The sequence below is a fragment of the Nerophis ophidion genome, linkage group LG16 (genome assembly GCF_033978795.1).
Source record: "Nerophis ophidion isolate RoL-2023_Sa linkage group LG16, RoL_Noph_v1.0, whole genome shotgun sequence".
NCBI lineage: Eukaryota > Metazoa > Chordata > Actinopteri > Syngnathiformes > Syngnathidae > Nerophis > Nerophis ophidion.
The window spans coordinates 18,320,947-18,338,556 of NC_084626.1; the positions used below are offsets into that span (position 1 = coordinate 18,320,947).

Below are 17,610 nucleotides of genomic sequence, written 5' to 3' on the forward strand. Positions count from 1 at the left end.
CGTAAAAAAACATTTATGAACATCCATCCATTTTCTACCGCTTATTCCCTTTGGGGTTGCGGGATTTATGAACATAAGTTTATGTTGTGGCAACTGCAAGAAACACAGCATTGTTTCTTTCAGGTCTTTATTGCAGGACTGCCAACATAAGAACTGTATACAACACAACACAATAAGTACTTTTACTGTCCAAACAGACACAAACCACACCCATCCTGCTGAGTGTGAGCATGGTCCTATGGCTACACAGCTGAATCCTATTCCAAGGAACTTCAAAAGGCAATCGACGAGTCCTACGCTGTAGGTTTCTTTTGTTTATGCTTCTTGCAAGATGGTTTACTGAGTAATTATGCTACATTTTACTGGCGTTGATTAGCCAAATGTATTTGTAAAGTTACGCCGCAATATTTTCGTCAAGAGTCGGGACAGATTGTTGGCATTACCCTGCTACAATGTTAAGTTTGACCACACGGACCACCATCGAAAATAATTATATATATCCATCCATCCATCTTTTTTCCGCTATGTAATATATATATATATGTATATATATATATAACATAGGCCTACTGTGATGGCAAGCCAAGGCCAACAGTAAAATTACTGCCAAATTTTTTGTTCAGCATAACTCCATGTTGCATCCAGCCTGACGCACTGCATTCTCTTCCATGTACGCACATCACCATCTTTCAGTGCAGAGTGCGTATCTATGATCCAAACCACGTTACGCATAAATCATATAGCCTACTCCCATGTCAATACACGAAGTAGAAAATCATTTCATGTAATGCATTATATTGTGCCAAGCAAATACCACCCCCGTCAGTCTACCCCAGGGCAGCTGTGGCTGATGTAGCTTACCACCACCAGGTGTGAATGAATGATGGGTTCCAACTTCTCTGTGAGCGCTTTGAGTATCTAACAACAGGAAAGCGCAATATAAATCTAATCCATTATTACTATTATTATTATGTTTTTGAAACCGCAATTAGCAGTGCTAATGTTGGAACGTATTTCATCAGTGTCTCGGCACATAGAGAACGAAATAGGCACTGATACTGAGTTTTTTCTTACCCTGATGTGGGATGTGAGCCGAGGATGTCGTTGTGGCTTGTGCAGCCCTTTGAGACACTCGTGATTTAGGGCTATATAAGTAAACTTTGATTTAATTGATTGATAGTGCCCGCCACACAGCCCGAACACCCGGACAGCAAGTTATGGGGAAAAAAATCACAGGGGGTCTCACCCGCTTGCCGTAACGGCTACACTGTCCATCCAGCGGGGGAGTGGGTGTACCTTGTGGGGAAGAACCAATATCAGGACCCGGTGGAGGCGAAGGACATTCAACCATAACAGAGTTTGGAGGGTGACCTCGGTGGGGGACTTGGCCCGGCAGTATTTCCTCACCTGCTACACAATGCGCCGGCTTAAGTCTGTCTAACGAAACGCATTCCCTGCGCCCGCCCATATCCAGCACAAAAACTTTAGGACCGCGTTCCAGAATCCTAAATGGGCCATCGTAAGGGGGTTGGAGGGGCGAACGGTGGGCGTTGTGACGTACAAAAACAAAACGGGCATTTTTAAGCCCCGATGCCACGAACGATTTAGGGAAACAGTGGTGAACCGGGCCAGAAGCCAAGGACTCCCTTGGCCAAAAGGGAAACAATCGCGGGACACCACCCTTAGGTAAATATTCACGCGGAACGCGGAGTGGTTGACTGAACACCAATTCAGCGGGGGCCGCAGCGAGATCCTCTTTAGGGGCCGAGCCCAACCCGAGCATAACCCAAGGCAAACAATCAACCCAATTGCTATCCACGAGCGCCGCACGCAGCACGGTGAAAATGTTTACATAAACTGTTAGCTTGGGGATGGTAGGCTGTAGTACGGTGCACCTGCACACCCAATGACTGCACCAACGATGACCAAAGCTCCGACACGAATTGGGATCCCCTGTCCGAGGTGATATCGGATGGCGTGCCAAAACGCGCAACCCAGGCCGACAGAAACACACGGGCAACGTCTACAGAGGTAGTGGAGGAAAGAGGAACCGCTTCTGGCCATCTGGTAGTACGATCTACCATCGTTAGCAAGTGTGTATAACCCTGCGACGGAGGGAGGGGGCCAACTAAGTCTACATGCAGGTGGTCAAACCACCTGACCGGAATCGTAAACGGTTCGAGGGCCGCCTTAGTGTGCTGGTGGACTTTGGCGCGCTGACATGCCAGGCATGCGGCTGCCCACTGCCAAAAATCCTTCATAAGGCCAGCCCAAACAAACTTGGCACCAACCAACTTAACGGAAGCCCGAACGCCAGGGTGCGTCAGGGAGTGTATTGCGTCAAAAACCCGGCGGCGCCAGTCTACCGGGACAACCGGCCGAGGGCGGTCAGTGGACACATCGCAGAGGAGGGCGGCACCTCCACCAACACCTCTTTAAGCACAAGCGCCGTACCCTCAGCTTTGAGTGCGCGGATGCCGGGGTCGTCGGGCTGGTCAGTGGCTATTCCCGAAAAATTTAAACCGAGCTGCACGGGACACACGAGTACGCGTGAGAGAGTCAGCCACAGGGTTGGCCTTACCGGCCACATGCTGAATGTCCGTAGTGAACTCGGAGATGGATGACAAGTGACGCTGCTGACGGGCTGACCAAGGCTCCGTGACCTTTGACATGGCAAACGTCAGGGGTGTGTGGTCAACAAAAGCCGTGAAAGATCGACCCTCCAACAGAAAACGAAAATGGCGTGTTGCGAGATACAGTGCTAACAATTCTCGGTCAAATACACTGTACTTCCACTCGTTATCTCGCAGTTTGCGACTTAAGTACGCAAGAGGCAGCCACACATTCGCCAACTGCTGCTCATCCACAGCACCCACGGCGACATCAGACGCAGCCGCCGTCAATGCCACGGGCGCCGTGGAAACAAGGTGGGCGAGAAGAGCAGCCCCTGCGAGCGCGGATTTAGCCCTCTGAAAATCTTGGACCCAATGAGGAGTCCATTCGAGGGAATCGCTAGCCTTTTTGTTACGTAGGGCACCATAAAGAGGCTGCAGGAGGTGGGCAGCGCGCGGAAGGAACCGATTATAAAAATTAATCATGCCCAAAAACTCCTGCAGAGCTTTGACAGTGGAGGGACGAGGAAAATCCGCCACCGCCTGTACCTTCGAAGGCAAAGGAATCGCACCTTGCGACGAAATACGGTCACCTAAAAAATCAATCTCCGACAGCTCAAACTGACATTTAGAAGGATTTACCATCAGGCCGTGCTCGTCAAGACGTTTGAACACTTGTGTTAGGTGTGACTGGTGCTCCTCAGCTGAAGGACTCGCCACCAAAATATCGTCAAGATAAACAAATACAAAATCGTTCAATCAACAATCATTCACACTTACATAATGTATGAAGAAGCCATCTTGTGTTACCATGACCTATGAGTTTAATTCGTTCTGTGACAGCGCTCATAGCCCAAAATACTATATCCCAAAATCACTATTATCCATTGTAATCAATTTAATCTGTGCTTGGCCCCCCAAAACACCACAATTTAAACAAGAGCATGCTTTTAACAACAAATATTGTATCAAAAACAATACAATAGCGTAGTACATTAAATGGTTTTGTAATGTGCAGTATGGGTTTTAAACATTTTTAGACCACAAAACTGATAAAAAGATAAAGGTAGGGGACCCCTACTCATTAATGCCCTACTTCTATATCCTGTAAAAAAAAAGGTTAAACTAAACTGGTCCTAAAGCTAACTTGTTGTGCAATACTGAGATATTTTTTTATTCCGCCGCGAATCGAGTTGCTGTTAAGAAATATGGGGAAACTACAAATGTGCGCTTCATTCACTAACGGTGTTCCAAAAAACACTAATTAAAATAATACATAATGTTGGATATCGAGAACACTCAAACCCTTCATTTATTGAAGCAAACACATTGAAATTCAACAACTTGATATATTTGCAAACAGCTAAAATGATGTACAAAGCAAACTTTAACCTGCTACCCAAGAATGTACAATAATTCTTCTCAACAAGAGAAGAAATATAACCTCCAAGCAAAATCTAATTTTAAACATTTGTATGCACAAAAAACACTTAAGACCTTAAGCATATCAATATGTGGAATTAAATTATGAAATAGATTAAGCAAGGAAAGGAAAGCAAGTTACAACATACAAAGAAAAATAATTTCAAACATCTTGAACCTTTAAAAAAAAAAAAGGTTAATTCATCTCCTTTTACCTTGGAGATGATAGAGATTGGACCTAGATTACGTCTAATATTTATGTATTTAATATTTCTTTACTTACTTATTGTATATTAATTTAGATAATAATTTTGTATTCATTGTACTGTTAGAAACAGAGAATACAGAAAAAACTAGATAAAAGATATAAATGCTATAATATGAAAAGAAGTAAGATTAAACAAGCTCTGCTTCTTCCTACTACTGGTCGGAGGTGCTGTAATGAAACAACTGGAAATATATGATGCCTTGGATTGTCATGTTCGAAATAAACTGAAATTAACCAACTAAATGCTTGTATGAATATAATATAATTGTTCGTGTTTTATTTTAAACCTGCAAGGTACAGTGAGTAGGCTGGCCTTTCCAATGCCAATTATAAACTACACTACAATGTGTTGGATCAATGTAATATTTTTGGAAATATTGTGGGGAGAATATGAAAAGATATATCAGAAAGAAATGTAACAAACCTAAAATCTCACAACCCCCCTGCAGTACTACTATGGATCCCTTAGAGGTTTTGCAGACCTCTTGTTGAAGACCTCTGATGTACAGCATTCATCTTGGAGAGTAGACTTCTGCGGTATCTCTGGCAAGCTGCTATTCTGTCAAACACACCATCATAAGCTCCTACATATTTTCATGAATAAATGTTCACCGCAAAAAAAAAAATTGTACGCTTGGCCATGTTTTTAGATGATTTATTTATCTAAAAACAAATTGAAAACATATCATCTCCTTCTTCTTCTCATCACACTCATGTTCTTTGCTGCCATGGTTGGAAAAACAAAAGATATGTCTTGCTAGCTATTAAGCTAACAAGTAAAAAGCCAAATGTATTGCTCGGGTTAACTGTGACATTTGCTACGCTAACTAGCAATGGGGAGGCCCGTAACCCGAAATCTTGCTTGCAAACTATTCATTAAGTTTCTACCGTGTGTCTCACTCAGGATCGCGGGGGGCTGGACTTAAGCAAAACAATTGAATTGAAACATTATGAGGACAATGGTATAGAACAGATTGTATCCCAAAAACTGTGAATGTTGTAAACTTAGGCACTTCTGTACTAAAAGTTTCAATAACGACATGCACCCTCAGCCAATCAGATGTCGTCCGGCTCAGCTCGTTCTTTGGAGGAAACCCACCTGCTGATAATAACCTCCTGCAGGGACAAATGGAAACTTGAAAATTCACCTTGACATTAGAGAAAAATTGCTTGTATCTACTAACTGCTCAGAATATATATCAATTCTATAAATGGACTACCAACACTGTCCTACTTCATGTTGATTTGTGTTTACCTGAACCTTCAGTTTGCTTAGACACGCAGGTGAGTCTAGCTCGGCCTCTGATAGGTCAACTGGGTAGACAATGTAACACAACATGAGCTCCTGTGGGTGGGGAAAGTATTTTACACACTACACAAATGATTAATATTTAAAAGGAAACAAGAAACACACGCTACTGGAGGAACTGTGAAGCTTGGTTGTTACCTTGGAGACGTTAGCAGTGATGCGACCGAGAGCTGCCAGAGACCGCCATGAAAACGGACGTAGCGCTGAGCCGGTGAAACTATCATCCACCTTTTCTACTACCACAGAATAACTGAAAAACAATTTTGGATCAGTTTTCTCATTTCTGCATTAAGGCGTTGAGTGCCTTACCTGGCGTGGTAGAAAGGGGGGCCTTTTCTGTACAACACTGAAAAAACATGTATACAATAAAATAAATACATTGGAATATTACTGAAAACCACGCTTAATTTTTTTTTTTTTTTTTACCGGTAACTGCATTTTAAAATGTTCCCACAGATATGTAGAGCAAAATGCAATGCATTGACACTACCCAGCTAGGTTGGGCGATAGAGAATTTTGGTACTGATCTTATACCAAATAAATACAGGCCTAGTATTGCCAAGTTGATACCTATACAAATAATATTCATTTTTTACCTCTACAATTGAGAAATGGGAGGGAAAAGCTGGAAGATACTAGGGTGGGTCAGCTCAATGTCAGCAGCATCGTTTTGTTGACTGGTTGCAATCAAAAAAGTAAATATTGCAATAGTAATTGATTTAGGACAACAGCACACTTTCATTATTTAGGCACTCTGGAACTAAAGACAGAGTGTATGCGAAATACTTATGAAAGTGTACAAACGGAAGAATTCCATTTCAGAGACAGCATGGGAAATAAGTTGACAAAGGTGAGTTTCTTACAGAGATCAACGCCATACTTGGCGCCACTTCCTTCTTTGGGGACCCACCCCCTGCTGCGAAAGTGATGATATGCTGCGTAGGAACTGATAAAATCAGGTCTCAGCGACCGTAATTTCTTCCACAGCTGGATGATTGACAGGGGCTCCTGACAAAATCACGGAAGAGGACACGTTGATATCATACTCAGACATGTTGTGTTTTCACTAGCACAGTTACCTGTTGCATGTGGACAGACAGACAGCCGAGGCTGTACACCAGGAAGAAAGCCTGAAGGCGCACGCGCGCACACACACACACACACACACACACACACACACACACACACACACACACACACACACACACACACACACACACACACACACACACACACACACACACACACACACACACACACACACACACACACGCACGCACACGCGTCATCATGGTCATTGCAGTTTGGACTAGAAATATATGCACAAACATAATAAACCCTGACCTCCTCCAGGCTGAGTTGTAAATATTCTGTTAGATAGAAAGGATTACGTCGCACCAGCCTGGTCGCGGCATCGCCCTAAGACACACAACACCGCCATCAAGAGTGAATGAAGGTTTGTGTGTGGAAACAACGCATTCCTGTGACTCACATCAGCGTCAGAGACCACAAGGACAAAACCTGGACCTGGAACAAGTGATTCAGGATCTAAATCAGAGTCCGAGTTCGAGTCCTGGTCAGAGTCCAAATCACGGCTACGTTCACAAAGCTGGTCAGGACTAAGACTGGAGTCTTGTGTGTCTTCCGACCTGAAATGAAAGACCAGAGTCAAGCGCATTCAGGACTGGTGGAAGTCAGGTGACCTGTGCCATGTACCAGCAGCTTGTCCCTGCCTCCAACGTGACTCCTGACATCAGCCGCAGCCTCTTGGCATTGGGGGGTGCTTGACTGTCTGCCCCTGACCCCTCGCCATTCTCTCTGCTTCCTGTTTCCCGCCTTACATCCTCAATTCCTACAGGCAGAGACAGCGGTTGCAGGATCTGACTGACAGCTTCTTTAATCAATCCCTGAGCCAAGAGCGCAGACTCCGCCCACCCGAGCAGCTGGTCATACCTGCAGGAAGATAATGCAAATTTTGGTCGAAATTCGATACCAAGTAAATATGGGGCAGTATCATAGAAACCATTTATTAATGGGATCTTCGTCTCTTTTTAGAGAGCCGGATTTTTTGGCTCGGCTCAGTAAAAGGAGTGGACTTTATGGGCTCTCAAACAGCTCTTAAGTTTTTTTGTTGTTGTTTTAATCAAATGTATTACCGAAAATATTGTGAAATTATGAGGTAAATTAATTATGAATAAAAAGGAAACAAGCATGTATCTGAATAGTCTATTGTATAAATGTGCCTTTATTAACTCTACATGCTGCTACAAAGTTATAACATTGAAAAATAAACTTAAAGGCCTACTGAAACCCACTACTATCGACCACGCAGTCTGATAGTTTATATATCAACGATGAAATATTAACATTGCAACACATGCCAATACGGCCGGTTTAGTTTACTAAATTGCAATTTTAAATTTCCCGTGGAGTTTCTTGTTGAAAACGTCGCGGAATGACGACGCATGCGCGTGACGTCACGGACTGTCAGGACATATTAGCGCAGCACCATTTGCGGCTAAAAGTCGTCTCTTTTCATCGCGCAATTAAACAGTATTCTGGACATCTGTGTTGCTGAATCTTTTGCAATTTGTTCAATTAATAATGGAGAAGTCAAAGTAGAAAGATGGAATTGGGAAGCTTTAGCCTTTAGCCACACAAACACACGGTGATTCCTTGTGTAAAATTCCCGGAGCTGAAGCTTTATTATGGATCAGAGCAGTCAAGCGAACATGGTTACTGACCACTTTTCAACCGGCAGGTTTTGGTGAGGAAATTGTGGTAGAAAGTCGCTTCTTACCGGAGATCTGTGGAGCTTGCGCCGTCCATGCAGCTGACGTCGACTTCCCTCAGAGACTGGCCTCAAGACACCCGTGGACACACCCCACCGACTATCAGGTACTATTTAATCTCACTAAAACACTAGCAACACAATAGAAAGATAAGGGATTTTACAGAATTATCCTAGTAAATGTGTCTAAAAACATCTGAATCCGTCCCAATGCAATCGCCTTTTTTTTCCTAAACTTTATTTTTATTTTTTCTAGTCCTTCGCTATCAATATCATCACCCACAAATCTTTCATCCTCGCTCAAATTAATGGGGAAATTGTCCATTTTCTCGTTCCGAATAGCTCTTGCTGCTGGAGGCTCCCATTACAAACAATGTAAGGACGTGAGGAGCTCTCACCCTTGTGACGTCAAGGCTTTTTTATCAGCACCAAAAGTTGCGAACTTTATCGTCGATGTTCTCTACTAAATCCTTTCAGCAAAAATATGGCAATATCGCGAAATGATCAAGTATGACACATAAAATTGACCTACCATCCCCGTTTAAATAAGAAAATCTCATTTCAGTAGGCCTTTAACTATTTACTATTGAACTTCTCACATTTTTAAAATTTGACTTTTTCTCCCCAACACATTTTACAGTGAAACAACAAACAAAACAAAACAAAACACACAACACAACAACATGTAAATAAAAAACATGTAAGAAAAAAATATCAGCATCGAAACAACATTTCTTTGGATACCTAATCTTTTTTTTTGTAGACAAAAGTACGCGTTCCGTATTAACTGTCATGGGATGGACTTTGTCCCGTATTTTTTATTACCGTTAAGAGTACAAAACAGTCTGTAAAATATCAATAGAACCCAAAAAATAGAGCTGTAACAACAGGTTGCCGCAGGCTAAGGCTAAAGCCGTAGATTAGTCTTTCGGAATTTGTTTGTTCTGTCTTGTTTGCGCTCACGCTGCCTCAGTGTGACGGCAGCTAGCTAGAATGATATGCCGAGCGTCTGGAAATCGGACTACAAATAAGACATTTTACCGCAATTACATTTTTCTGTTAAAAAAATAGGAGTAAATTGGAGATTCTGAGACCTTTTTTTTCTGCGCTACATGTGGCTATCACGTCTATGTGCTAACTTATTAGTATTGCTAGCTCACTTTTTCGAAGTGTCATTTAGCAACTCTGCTCTCGTTAAAATAATTTCTTGTCTCCAAAAACACTAGTTAGTTGTTGAACATAGTGTGTCCCCTTTATGACAGTCACACTACACTTCATGGTAGTCACTACACATTATGATAGTCACACTCCACTTGATGATAGTCACACTACACTTGATGATTGTAACACTACTTTATGAGAGTCACACCAAAGTATATGATAGCGACACTACAATGTATGATAGTCACACTACATTTTATAATAGCCAAACTACACTTTGTGGTAGTCATACTACAAATTATGATAGTCACACTACACATTATGATAGCCACACTACACTTCATGACAGCCACATTACCCTTCATGACAGCCACATTACCCTTTATGGAAGTGACACTACACTTCATGATAGTCACACCACAATTTATGATAGTCACACTACACTTCATGACAGTCACAGTTCACTTTATGACAGTCACACTACACTTCATGACAGTCACACTACACTTTATGACAGTCACACTACACTTTATGACAGTCACACTTCACGACAGTCACACTACACGTCATGACAGTCACACTATACGTCATGACAGTCACACTATACGTCATGACAGTCACACTATACGTCATGACAGTCACACTATACGTCATGACAGTCACACTATACGTCATGACAGTCACACTACACTTCATGACAGTCACGCTACACTTCATGACAGTCACGCTACACTTCATGACAGTCATGCTACACTTCATGACAGTCACACTACACTTCATGACAGTCACACTTCACTTCATGATAGTCACACTATACGTCATGACAGTCACACTACACTTCATGACAGTCTCACTATACTTTGTGATAGTGACACTACAGGGGTCTCCAACAAGTAGCTGAGGATACAGTGATTTACCAAAAGGTCAAATATCGTATATCATAGTTTTATAAGTGTTACATTGTGACATTAGGCTTTTATTTAATGACAAATGATCAAAATATAGTGAAAAGACCATGGCCACAGGTGTCTTATTTTAAATGTAGCCTATCATATAAATAAAATACATATCTCACCTCTCTTTTCTTTATGTCAAAGTAGTTCCAATACCGATGAAAGATGAAGATCCCCTTCTCTATCATAAAAATGTTATGCAGGTGAGATGTTTGTTAAAAAAACATGTGTATTTTTATTCTGTTAAGTTAACCAGAAAATATTTATATTTAGGAAAAACATATCATTTTATTTTGTTCATTTTGTTGTTTGCACAAAAACATTACAATATATATAATTACCCTTCAACTTATTTGTATGAGTCCAAAACATGCACATCTACTTGAAATTTTGGTTGAAGTCAAATAGTATACAAATATGTGTGTGTAGATTGTCAGTCCTCAGGTCATATAATCCAAAAAGGTTTAATCGATGCAAATGGACTGTTCTAAAAAGAGTCCTGTTGCCTCCATTCAGCTTGTGCAGATAATAAAAAACTCCTTTCACACACATAAAAAAAGGGGGGGAAAAAATCAGATCAATAAGCCCCACAAACTGTCCCTTAATTTTTTTTTCAGGCAGTTGGCAATCCAACTTGGTAATGAAGTAAAATGTTCAGATTTAGATGTTCCTGGACCAGCAGCAACGTTCTAATAACCTGACACCCGCCAGATCCTTGTAGTTTGCCGAGCTCCACACAAGGCTCTGGGCTTTTTTAACTTAGATTTATATCGCGCTTTTCTAGACACTCAAAGCGCTCACAGAGAAGTGGGACTCAACATTTATTCACACCTGGTGGTGGTAAGCTACATCAGTAGCCACAGCTGCCCTGGGGTAGACTGACGGAAGTGTGGCTGCCAGTTTGCGCCTACGGCCCCTCTGACCACCACCATTGAGACGGCAATGCAAACCCCTTCAAAATAGCAAAAAATAATGAACCAAACGGAATTGCTGGGCGGGATTTGATGGATGTGACGTAGCGCCGAAGCGACAGTTCGAGTCAAACAACAATGGCAGCACGCAGCGAGTAGTGTGCTGACATTAATTTTGCTATTGCAACTGTTTTGCAACATCGATCGTCTACTGACATTCCTGCATTGTTTCAGTAAAATTTCTCTAACTTGTCGTTATCATATATGTCGGCTGTTTTGTTTTGGATTTCCCAGCGTCACGGGTTGATTTCGATGTGTTGAAGAAGCACGTCATTCAATAAAGCGGACAATTGGTTTATCCAATCACATACAATGCTTTTTTTTTTTTTTTTACAAGGCCCCGCCTTCTGAAGTACATCTCCTATTGAGAAGTCCTAGATCCTTGTGTGGAGCTCAGCAATGTGGAGAGAGTCAGGTTAACGTTCTAAAGTCTAACCCAGTGAACAGTAAATCGCGGGTCTAGAGCATCAGAATCTTTAGTGCCACCCTGGAGCTTTTTCAAAAATGTATGAAAATGGAAAAAGATGGGGGGAAAATTATATTTTTTGTTTTAATATTGTTTCTGTAGGAGGACACACATTACATAAACCTTCATAATTGTTAGAAAGCCCACTGTTTAATATGTTTGTATTTATGTTTCACAGATGAGAGGATGTTTCTGTTGTTTTCTCCTATTAATTTTGGTGGTCCTTGGACTCACCGTAGTTGTGTGGACTGTGATGCAACAGTTTGTTTACATGTACAACTTTCTCTGACGCTGCCACATAAAGACACTCCTTCTTTGTCTCATTTTGTACACAAATCTTTTATGCTGTGAGTGTATGCACAAAGGTGATCTTTGTTGATTAGGCATGTTAGATCAAGTGCATAACTGCAAGCTAACAATGTTAATTTGCTATTTAGGCTAAGTTAATTACACATTGCATCATTATGCCTTGTTTGGAGCTACATTTGAGCTCATTTAATTTTCTTTTACTTGTCCATCTTTGTTGGCGAATTGTCATGAGTGTACCCCGTCTTCCGCCAGAGTACTGCTAGGATAGGCTCCAGCACCCTTGCGACCCTGAGAGGGACAAGTGGTAGAAAATGGATGGATGGCCTCTTTGTATTTGATTTATAATTGCATTTATGTTGCAGCCCACAGCAAACATTACCCAGCTAGCAAAGATATTAACATGCACACGCATACACAAGTCTCCAAAACGTTAACCACCATGTTGCTACAATAAAAAACATCCATTCATTCATTTTGTACCGCTTGTCCCTTTTGGGGTTGCTGGAGCCTATCTCAGCTGAATTCGGGCGGAAGGCGGTGTACACCCTGGACAAGTCGCCACCTCATCACAGGGCCAACACAGATAGACGGACAACATTCACACTCAAATTCACACACTAGGGCCAATTAAGTGTTGCCAATCAACCTATCCCCAGGTGCATGTCTTTGGTGTTGGAAGGAAGCTGGAGTACCCGGAGGGAACCCACGCAGTCATGGGGAGAACATGCAGACTCCACACAGAAAGAACCCGAGCCCGGCATTGAACCCAGGACTGCTCAGGACCTTCGTATTGTGAGGCGGATGCAGTAATCCCTCTATCACCGTGCTGCCCCAACAAACAAAGGAAAATATAAAAAGTGGTACTGTTTTTATAGTGTGTATATATATATATATATATATATATATATATACATATATATATATATATATATATATATATATATATATATATATATACATATGTATATATATACATGTATATATATATACATACATATATATATATATTTACATATATATGTATATATATTTACATATATATACATATATATATATAATTGACAGAGCGCGCACTTGCCGCTGATGATGTCAAGTTATCGATGGGAAAATGCATTTTTTGACAATATGATTTGCCTGAGCGGCTAGGAGAGTAAAATGGATTAGAAAGGACGGATTTGAATAATGTAATTATAAAAATGTTTTTAACTTGGGACTTCCCGCGGGCCGGATTTTGGACGCTGGCGGGCCGTATCCGGCACACACATCCGTGCCTTTGACCACTCTGAGCCAGTCATTTCCAGGAGTTATCTCACCCGCTGAGAAACCTCCGTTTTACTAATGTTTTCCAATATTGTAACAATGTGTTGAAAATATATTTCATTTCAACATTTCTATCAACAAAGATTTGTGTCAGCCTGCGACACAGTCATTCTGACAGTAGGCTTAAATAGCTAATATAGACGTTTACATCATGTGTTGCCTTAAGTCAGGGGTCGGGAACCTTTTTGGCTGAGAGAGCCAAAAAGCCAAATATTTTAAAATCTATTTTTGTAAGAGCCATATAATATTTTTTTTAACACTGAACACAACTAAACACGTGGAGTTTTATGTAAGACCAACATTTCTAGAGTATAATACGTCTCTTATAATTTGTAATAACATTGTTATTCTGAAGCTAACTGTGGAGGGGGCGTGGCCTGCGGGCCTGCAGCGACAGGTGCGTAGATGGCCCACCTGGGCCTAGTTATCCAATCACCTGTCGCTCTGTTATAAACAGCAGCCAGCAGGAGAAACTGGGTTGGGGCTGGAAAAACTATTGCTGGAAAGCAACTGAGAGACTTATTGAAAAATAAAACAATATTGTAATCCTTAAACAGGCTCTCATGTCGGTGCTTGGGGGTCTGAAGAACCCCCAGGAGGGCAAGCCCCACACTAACCAATAATAAATAAATAACTTCTTACCATTAACGCAACTTTTTGAACAGGTGCGGTAGAAAACAGATGGATGGATTAAAAATGCATGAGAATGTTTTATATTTTGAACATTATTTTTAACACTGTGATTACAAGTGGAATTATTCATTACTTATCGTGTTAAGCAATGTCAGCTCAGATTTATCAGAGAGCCAGATGCAGTTATCAAAAGAGCCATAGGTTCCCTACCCCTGCCTTAAGTAGATATGTCAGATAATGGCTTTTTTGCCGATATCCGATATTGTCCAACTCTTAATTACCGATTCCGATATCAACCGATACCAATATGTACAGTCGTGGAATTAACACATTATTACGGCAAATTTTTTTGTGGTACCCCGCTGGATGCATTTAACAATGTAACAAGGTTTTCCAAAATAAATCAACTCAAGTTATGGAAAAAAATGCCAACATGGCACTGCCATATTTATTATTGAAGTCACAAAGTGTATTATTATTTTTTAACATGCCTCAAAACATCAGCTTGGCATTTGGGACATGCTCTCCCTGAGAGAGCATGAGGAGGTTGAGGTGGGCGGGTTCGCGTGGGGTGTATATTGTAGTGTTCCGGAGGAGTTCGTGCTGCAAGGGATTCTGGGCTTTTGTTCTGTTGTATTTATGTTGAGTTACGGTGCAGATATTCTCTCAAAATGTATTTGTCATTCTTGTTTGGTGTGGATTCACAGTGTGGCGTATATTTGTTAAAGTTGTTCATATGGCCACCCTTAGTGTGACCTGTATGGCTGTTCACCAAGTATGCTTTGCATTCATTTTTGTGTGAAAAGCCATAGATATTATGTGATTGGGATGGCACATAGAGGCAGTGCCTTTAAGGTTTATTGGTGTTCTGTACTTCTCCCTACGTCTGTGTACCACACCGTACAGCGGCGTCTTAAAAAGTCATGAATTTTTCTTTTTGAAACCGATACCGATCATTTCCGATATATTTTAAAGGCCTACTGAAATTAGATTTTCTTATTCAAACGGGGATAGCAGGTCTATTCTATGTGTCATACTTGATCATTTCGCGATATTGCTATATTTTTGCTGAAAGGATTTAGTAGAGAACATCGATGATAAAATTCGCAACTTTTGGTCGCTAATAAAAAAGCCTTGCATGTACCGGAAGTAGCAGACGATGGGCGTGACGTCACGGGTTGTGGAGCTCCTCACATTGTTTACAATCATGGCCACCAGCAGCGAGAGCGATGCAGACCGAAAAAGCGACGATTTCCCCATTAATTTGAGTGAGGATGAAAGATTCGTGGCTGAGGATAGTGAAAGTGAAGGACTAGAAAAAACAAAAGGCGAGGGCAGTGGGAGAGATTCAGATGTTAGACACATTTACTAGGATCATACACAAGTGTTTTAGTGAGATTATATGGTACCTGGTGGGAGGACGCAAGCGCCGCTCATGTTTACGGTAAGAGCCGACTTATAACCACAATTTTCTCACCGAAACCTGCCGGTTGACAAGTGGTCGGGAACCATGTTTGCTTGACTGCTCTATTCCATAGTAAAGCTTCACCTTCGGGAATGTAAACAAGGAAACACCGGCTGTGTTTGTGTTGCTAAAGGCAACTGCAATACATCACTTCCCACCTACATCTTTCTTCTTTGACTTCTCCAGTATTGAACAAATTGCAAAAGATTCAGCAACACAAATGTTCGAATCACTGTGTAATTATGCGGTTAAAGCAGACGACTTTTAACCGTGATCGGTGCTGGAAGAACATGTCCGCACTACAACCGGTTACATCACGCGCACGCGTCGTCATACGCGTCATCGTTCTGCGACGTTTTCAACAGGATACTTCGCGGGAAATTTACAATTACAATTTAGTAAACTAAAAAGGCCGTATTGGCATGTGTTGCAATGTTAAGATTTCATCATTGATATATAAACTATCAAACCGCGTGGTCGGTAGTAGTGGGTTTCAGTAGGCCTTTAAAGCATTTATCGGCCGATAATATCGGCAGTCCGATATTATCGGACATCTCTAGTTATAAGACTTATTTATATAAGGTGTTTACTTTTTTTCCAATGCCAGACAGATTTGTTTTTTGGTCCAATACGGCTCTTTCAACATTTTGGGTTACCATCAGTTATCACTGTGATTTTTGACAAACAGAAAGTGACGTCACTGACCTGGACTGTGTGAGGACAGGAAGTAGCAAACCTTCATGCTCTACAAAAGAACCAAAAGAAAAGTTGACTCCAGTGCTTGTAGTCAATATATGTATATAATGTGGACTATGCTGTGTACTTACGGTCCCACTGGTCAGAAATACTGTGGTCCGGCCTGGCTCTTGAGAGGACACCTTTACCAAAGTACCCCTGAAAAAAACACACAATTTGTGTCATTTGCGTGGCTTACGTGATTGAGAATAAACAAGAAAGTCAATTGAATAATGAATATTTAGGATGTAAAAGATAAATACCTGTTTGTAAATCTTGTGGATGTGGTCTGGTAAGCAAACCAGAACGTGTTGGTTGACGAGCTCCGCCCGGAAAGAGCTCCTCTCCTCCGGGCTGCGGCTCACAGGGAACGGCGCTTCGTACTCTTCATAAACCCGGCAGCGTCGCCGGGGAGCACGAAATTCCGCCTGCATGCTCCCAAATGACGAGCTGCATCAACTTTTCCAATAAACTCCTTCATTGTTGTTTACCTTTAGCATGTTTAGCCTGCTATTTTACGAGCAGCGTGAAAGTGAGTGTAACCAAAATTAGTGTCCGGGCTGGAAATCAGCATTGCCAGATGTGAAATGAAACATTGATGTACCATAAGTTAAAAATTATCCTATTTTAAATAAAACTGGTTGCACATATTGATATTTTCTGAAGAAAACATTACCACGGATCAGAGAGAATATTGCTATTATTGCAGTTTCACAAGTTTAAATAAACTGAGAACCGTTAGAAAAAAAACCCCACAGCGTCCCCAGCTGGCACGGAGGGCAACACAAACCATCAAGTGTCGTGCAGGATGTATCCTGTTTCCATCCATCCATTTTGTACCGTTTGTCCCTTTTGAGGTCGCAGGGGGTGCTGGAGCCTATCTCAGCTGCATTCGAGCGGAAGCATACTTGCCAACCCTCCCAGATTTTCAGGGAGACTCCCGAAATTCAGCACCTCTCCCGAAACCTCCCTGGACAAATTTTCTCCCAAAAATCCCCCGAAATTCAGGCGGAGCTGGAGGCCACGCCGCCTCCAGCTCCGCCTGAATTTCGGGAGATTTTCCATGCGGACCTGAGTGACGTGCCGACTGCCTGTTTTCACGTCCGCTTTCCCACAAAATAAACAGCGTGTCTGCCCAATGACGTTTTAACTGTTGAATGATCGAGGGCAAGTTCTTGGGTTCTTATGTGGGTTT

The 17,610-nt window shown here is 41.8% G+C and overlaps 1 protein-coding gene and 1 long non-coding RNA gene across 3 annotated transcripts; one reads left to right on the forward strand and one right to left on the reverse strand.

The window, feature by feature from the left end:
• Window positions 1-112: 112 nt before the first annotated feature.
• On the forward strand, window positions 113-13,117 carry LOC133535062 (uncharacterized). The gene is made up of 3 exons (XR_009802135.1): window positions 113-300; window positions 8,373-8,509; window positions 12,919-13,117. It is a non-coding gene; the product is annotated as an uncharacterized LOC133535062 (long non-coding RNA).
• Window positions 4,942-17,109, reverse strand: tsen2 (TSEN2 tRNA splicing endonuclease subunit). 2 transcript variants are annotated; one of them, XM_061874496.1, is made up of 12 exons: window positions 16,679-17,109; window positions 16,508-16,574; window positions 16,386-16,425; window positions 7,328-7,564; window positions 7,104-7,260; window positions 6,956-7,030; window positions 6,691-6,741; window positions 6,475-6,619; window positions 5,921-5,957; window positions 5,750-5,861; window positions 5,558-5,616; window positions 4,942-5,418 (listed from the first exon to the last, which is right to left on the reverse strand). In XM_061874496.1, the coding sequence occupies exons 1-11, from the start codon at window positions 16,847-16,849 to the stop codon at window positions 5,593-5,595; spliced, it is 1,116 nt and encodes a 371-aa protein (XP_061730480.1). In that variant the 5' UTR covers window positions 16,850-17,109; the 3' UTR covers window positions 4,942-5,418; window positions 5,558-5,592. The 2 variants fall into 2 exon arrangements, with proteins under 2 accessions (XP_061730480.1, XP_061730479.1); XM_061874495.1 differs by having other exon boundaries at window positions 5,558-5,647; window positions 16,679-17,107.
• Window positions 17,110-17,610: the final 501 nt, after the last annotated feature.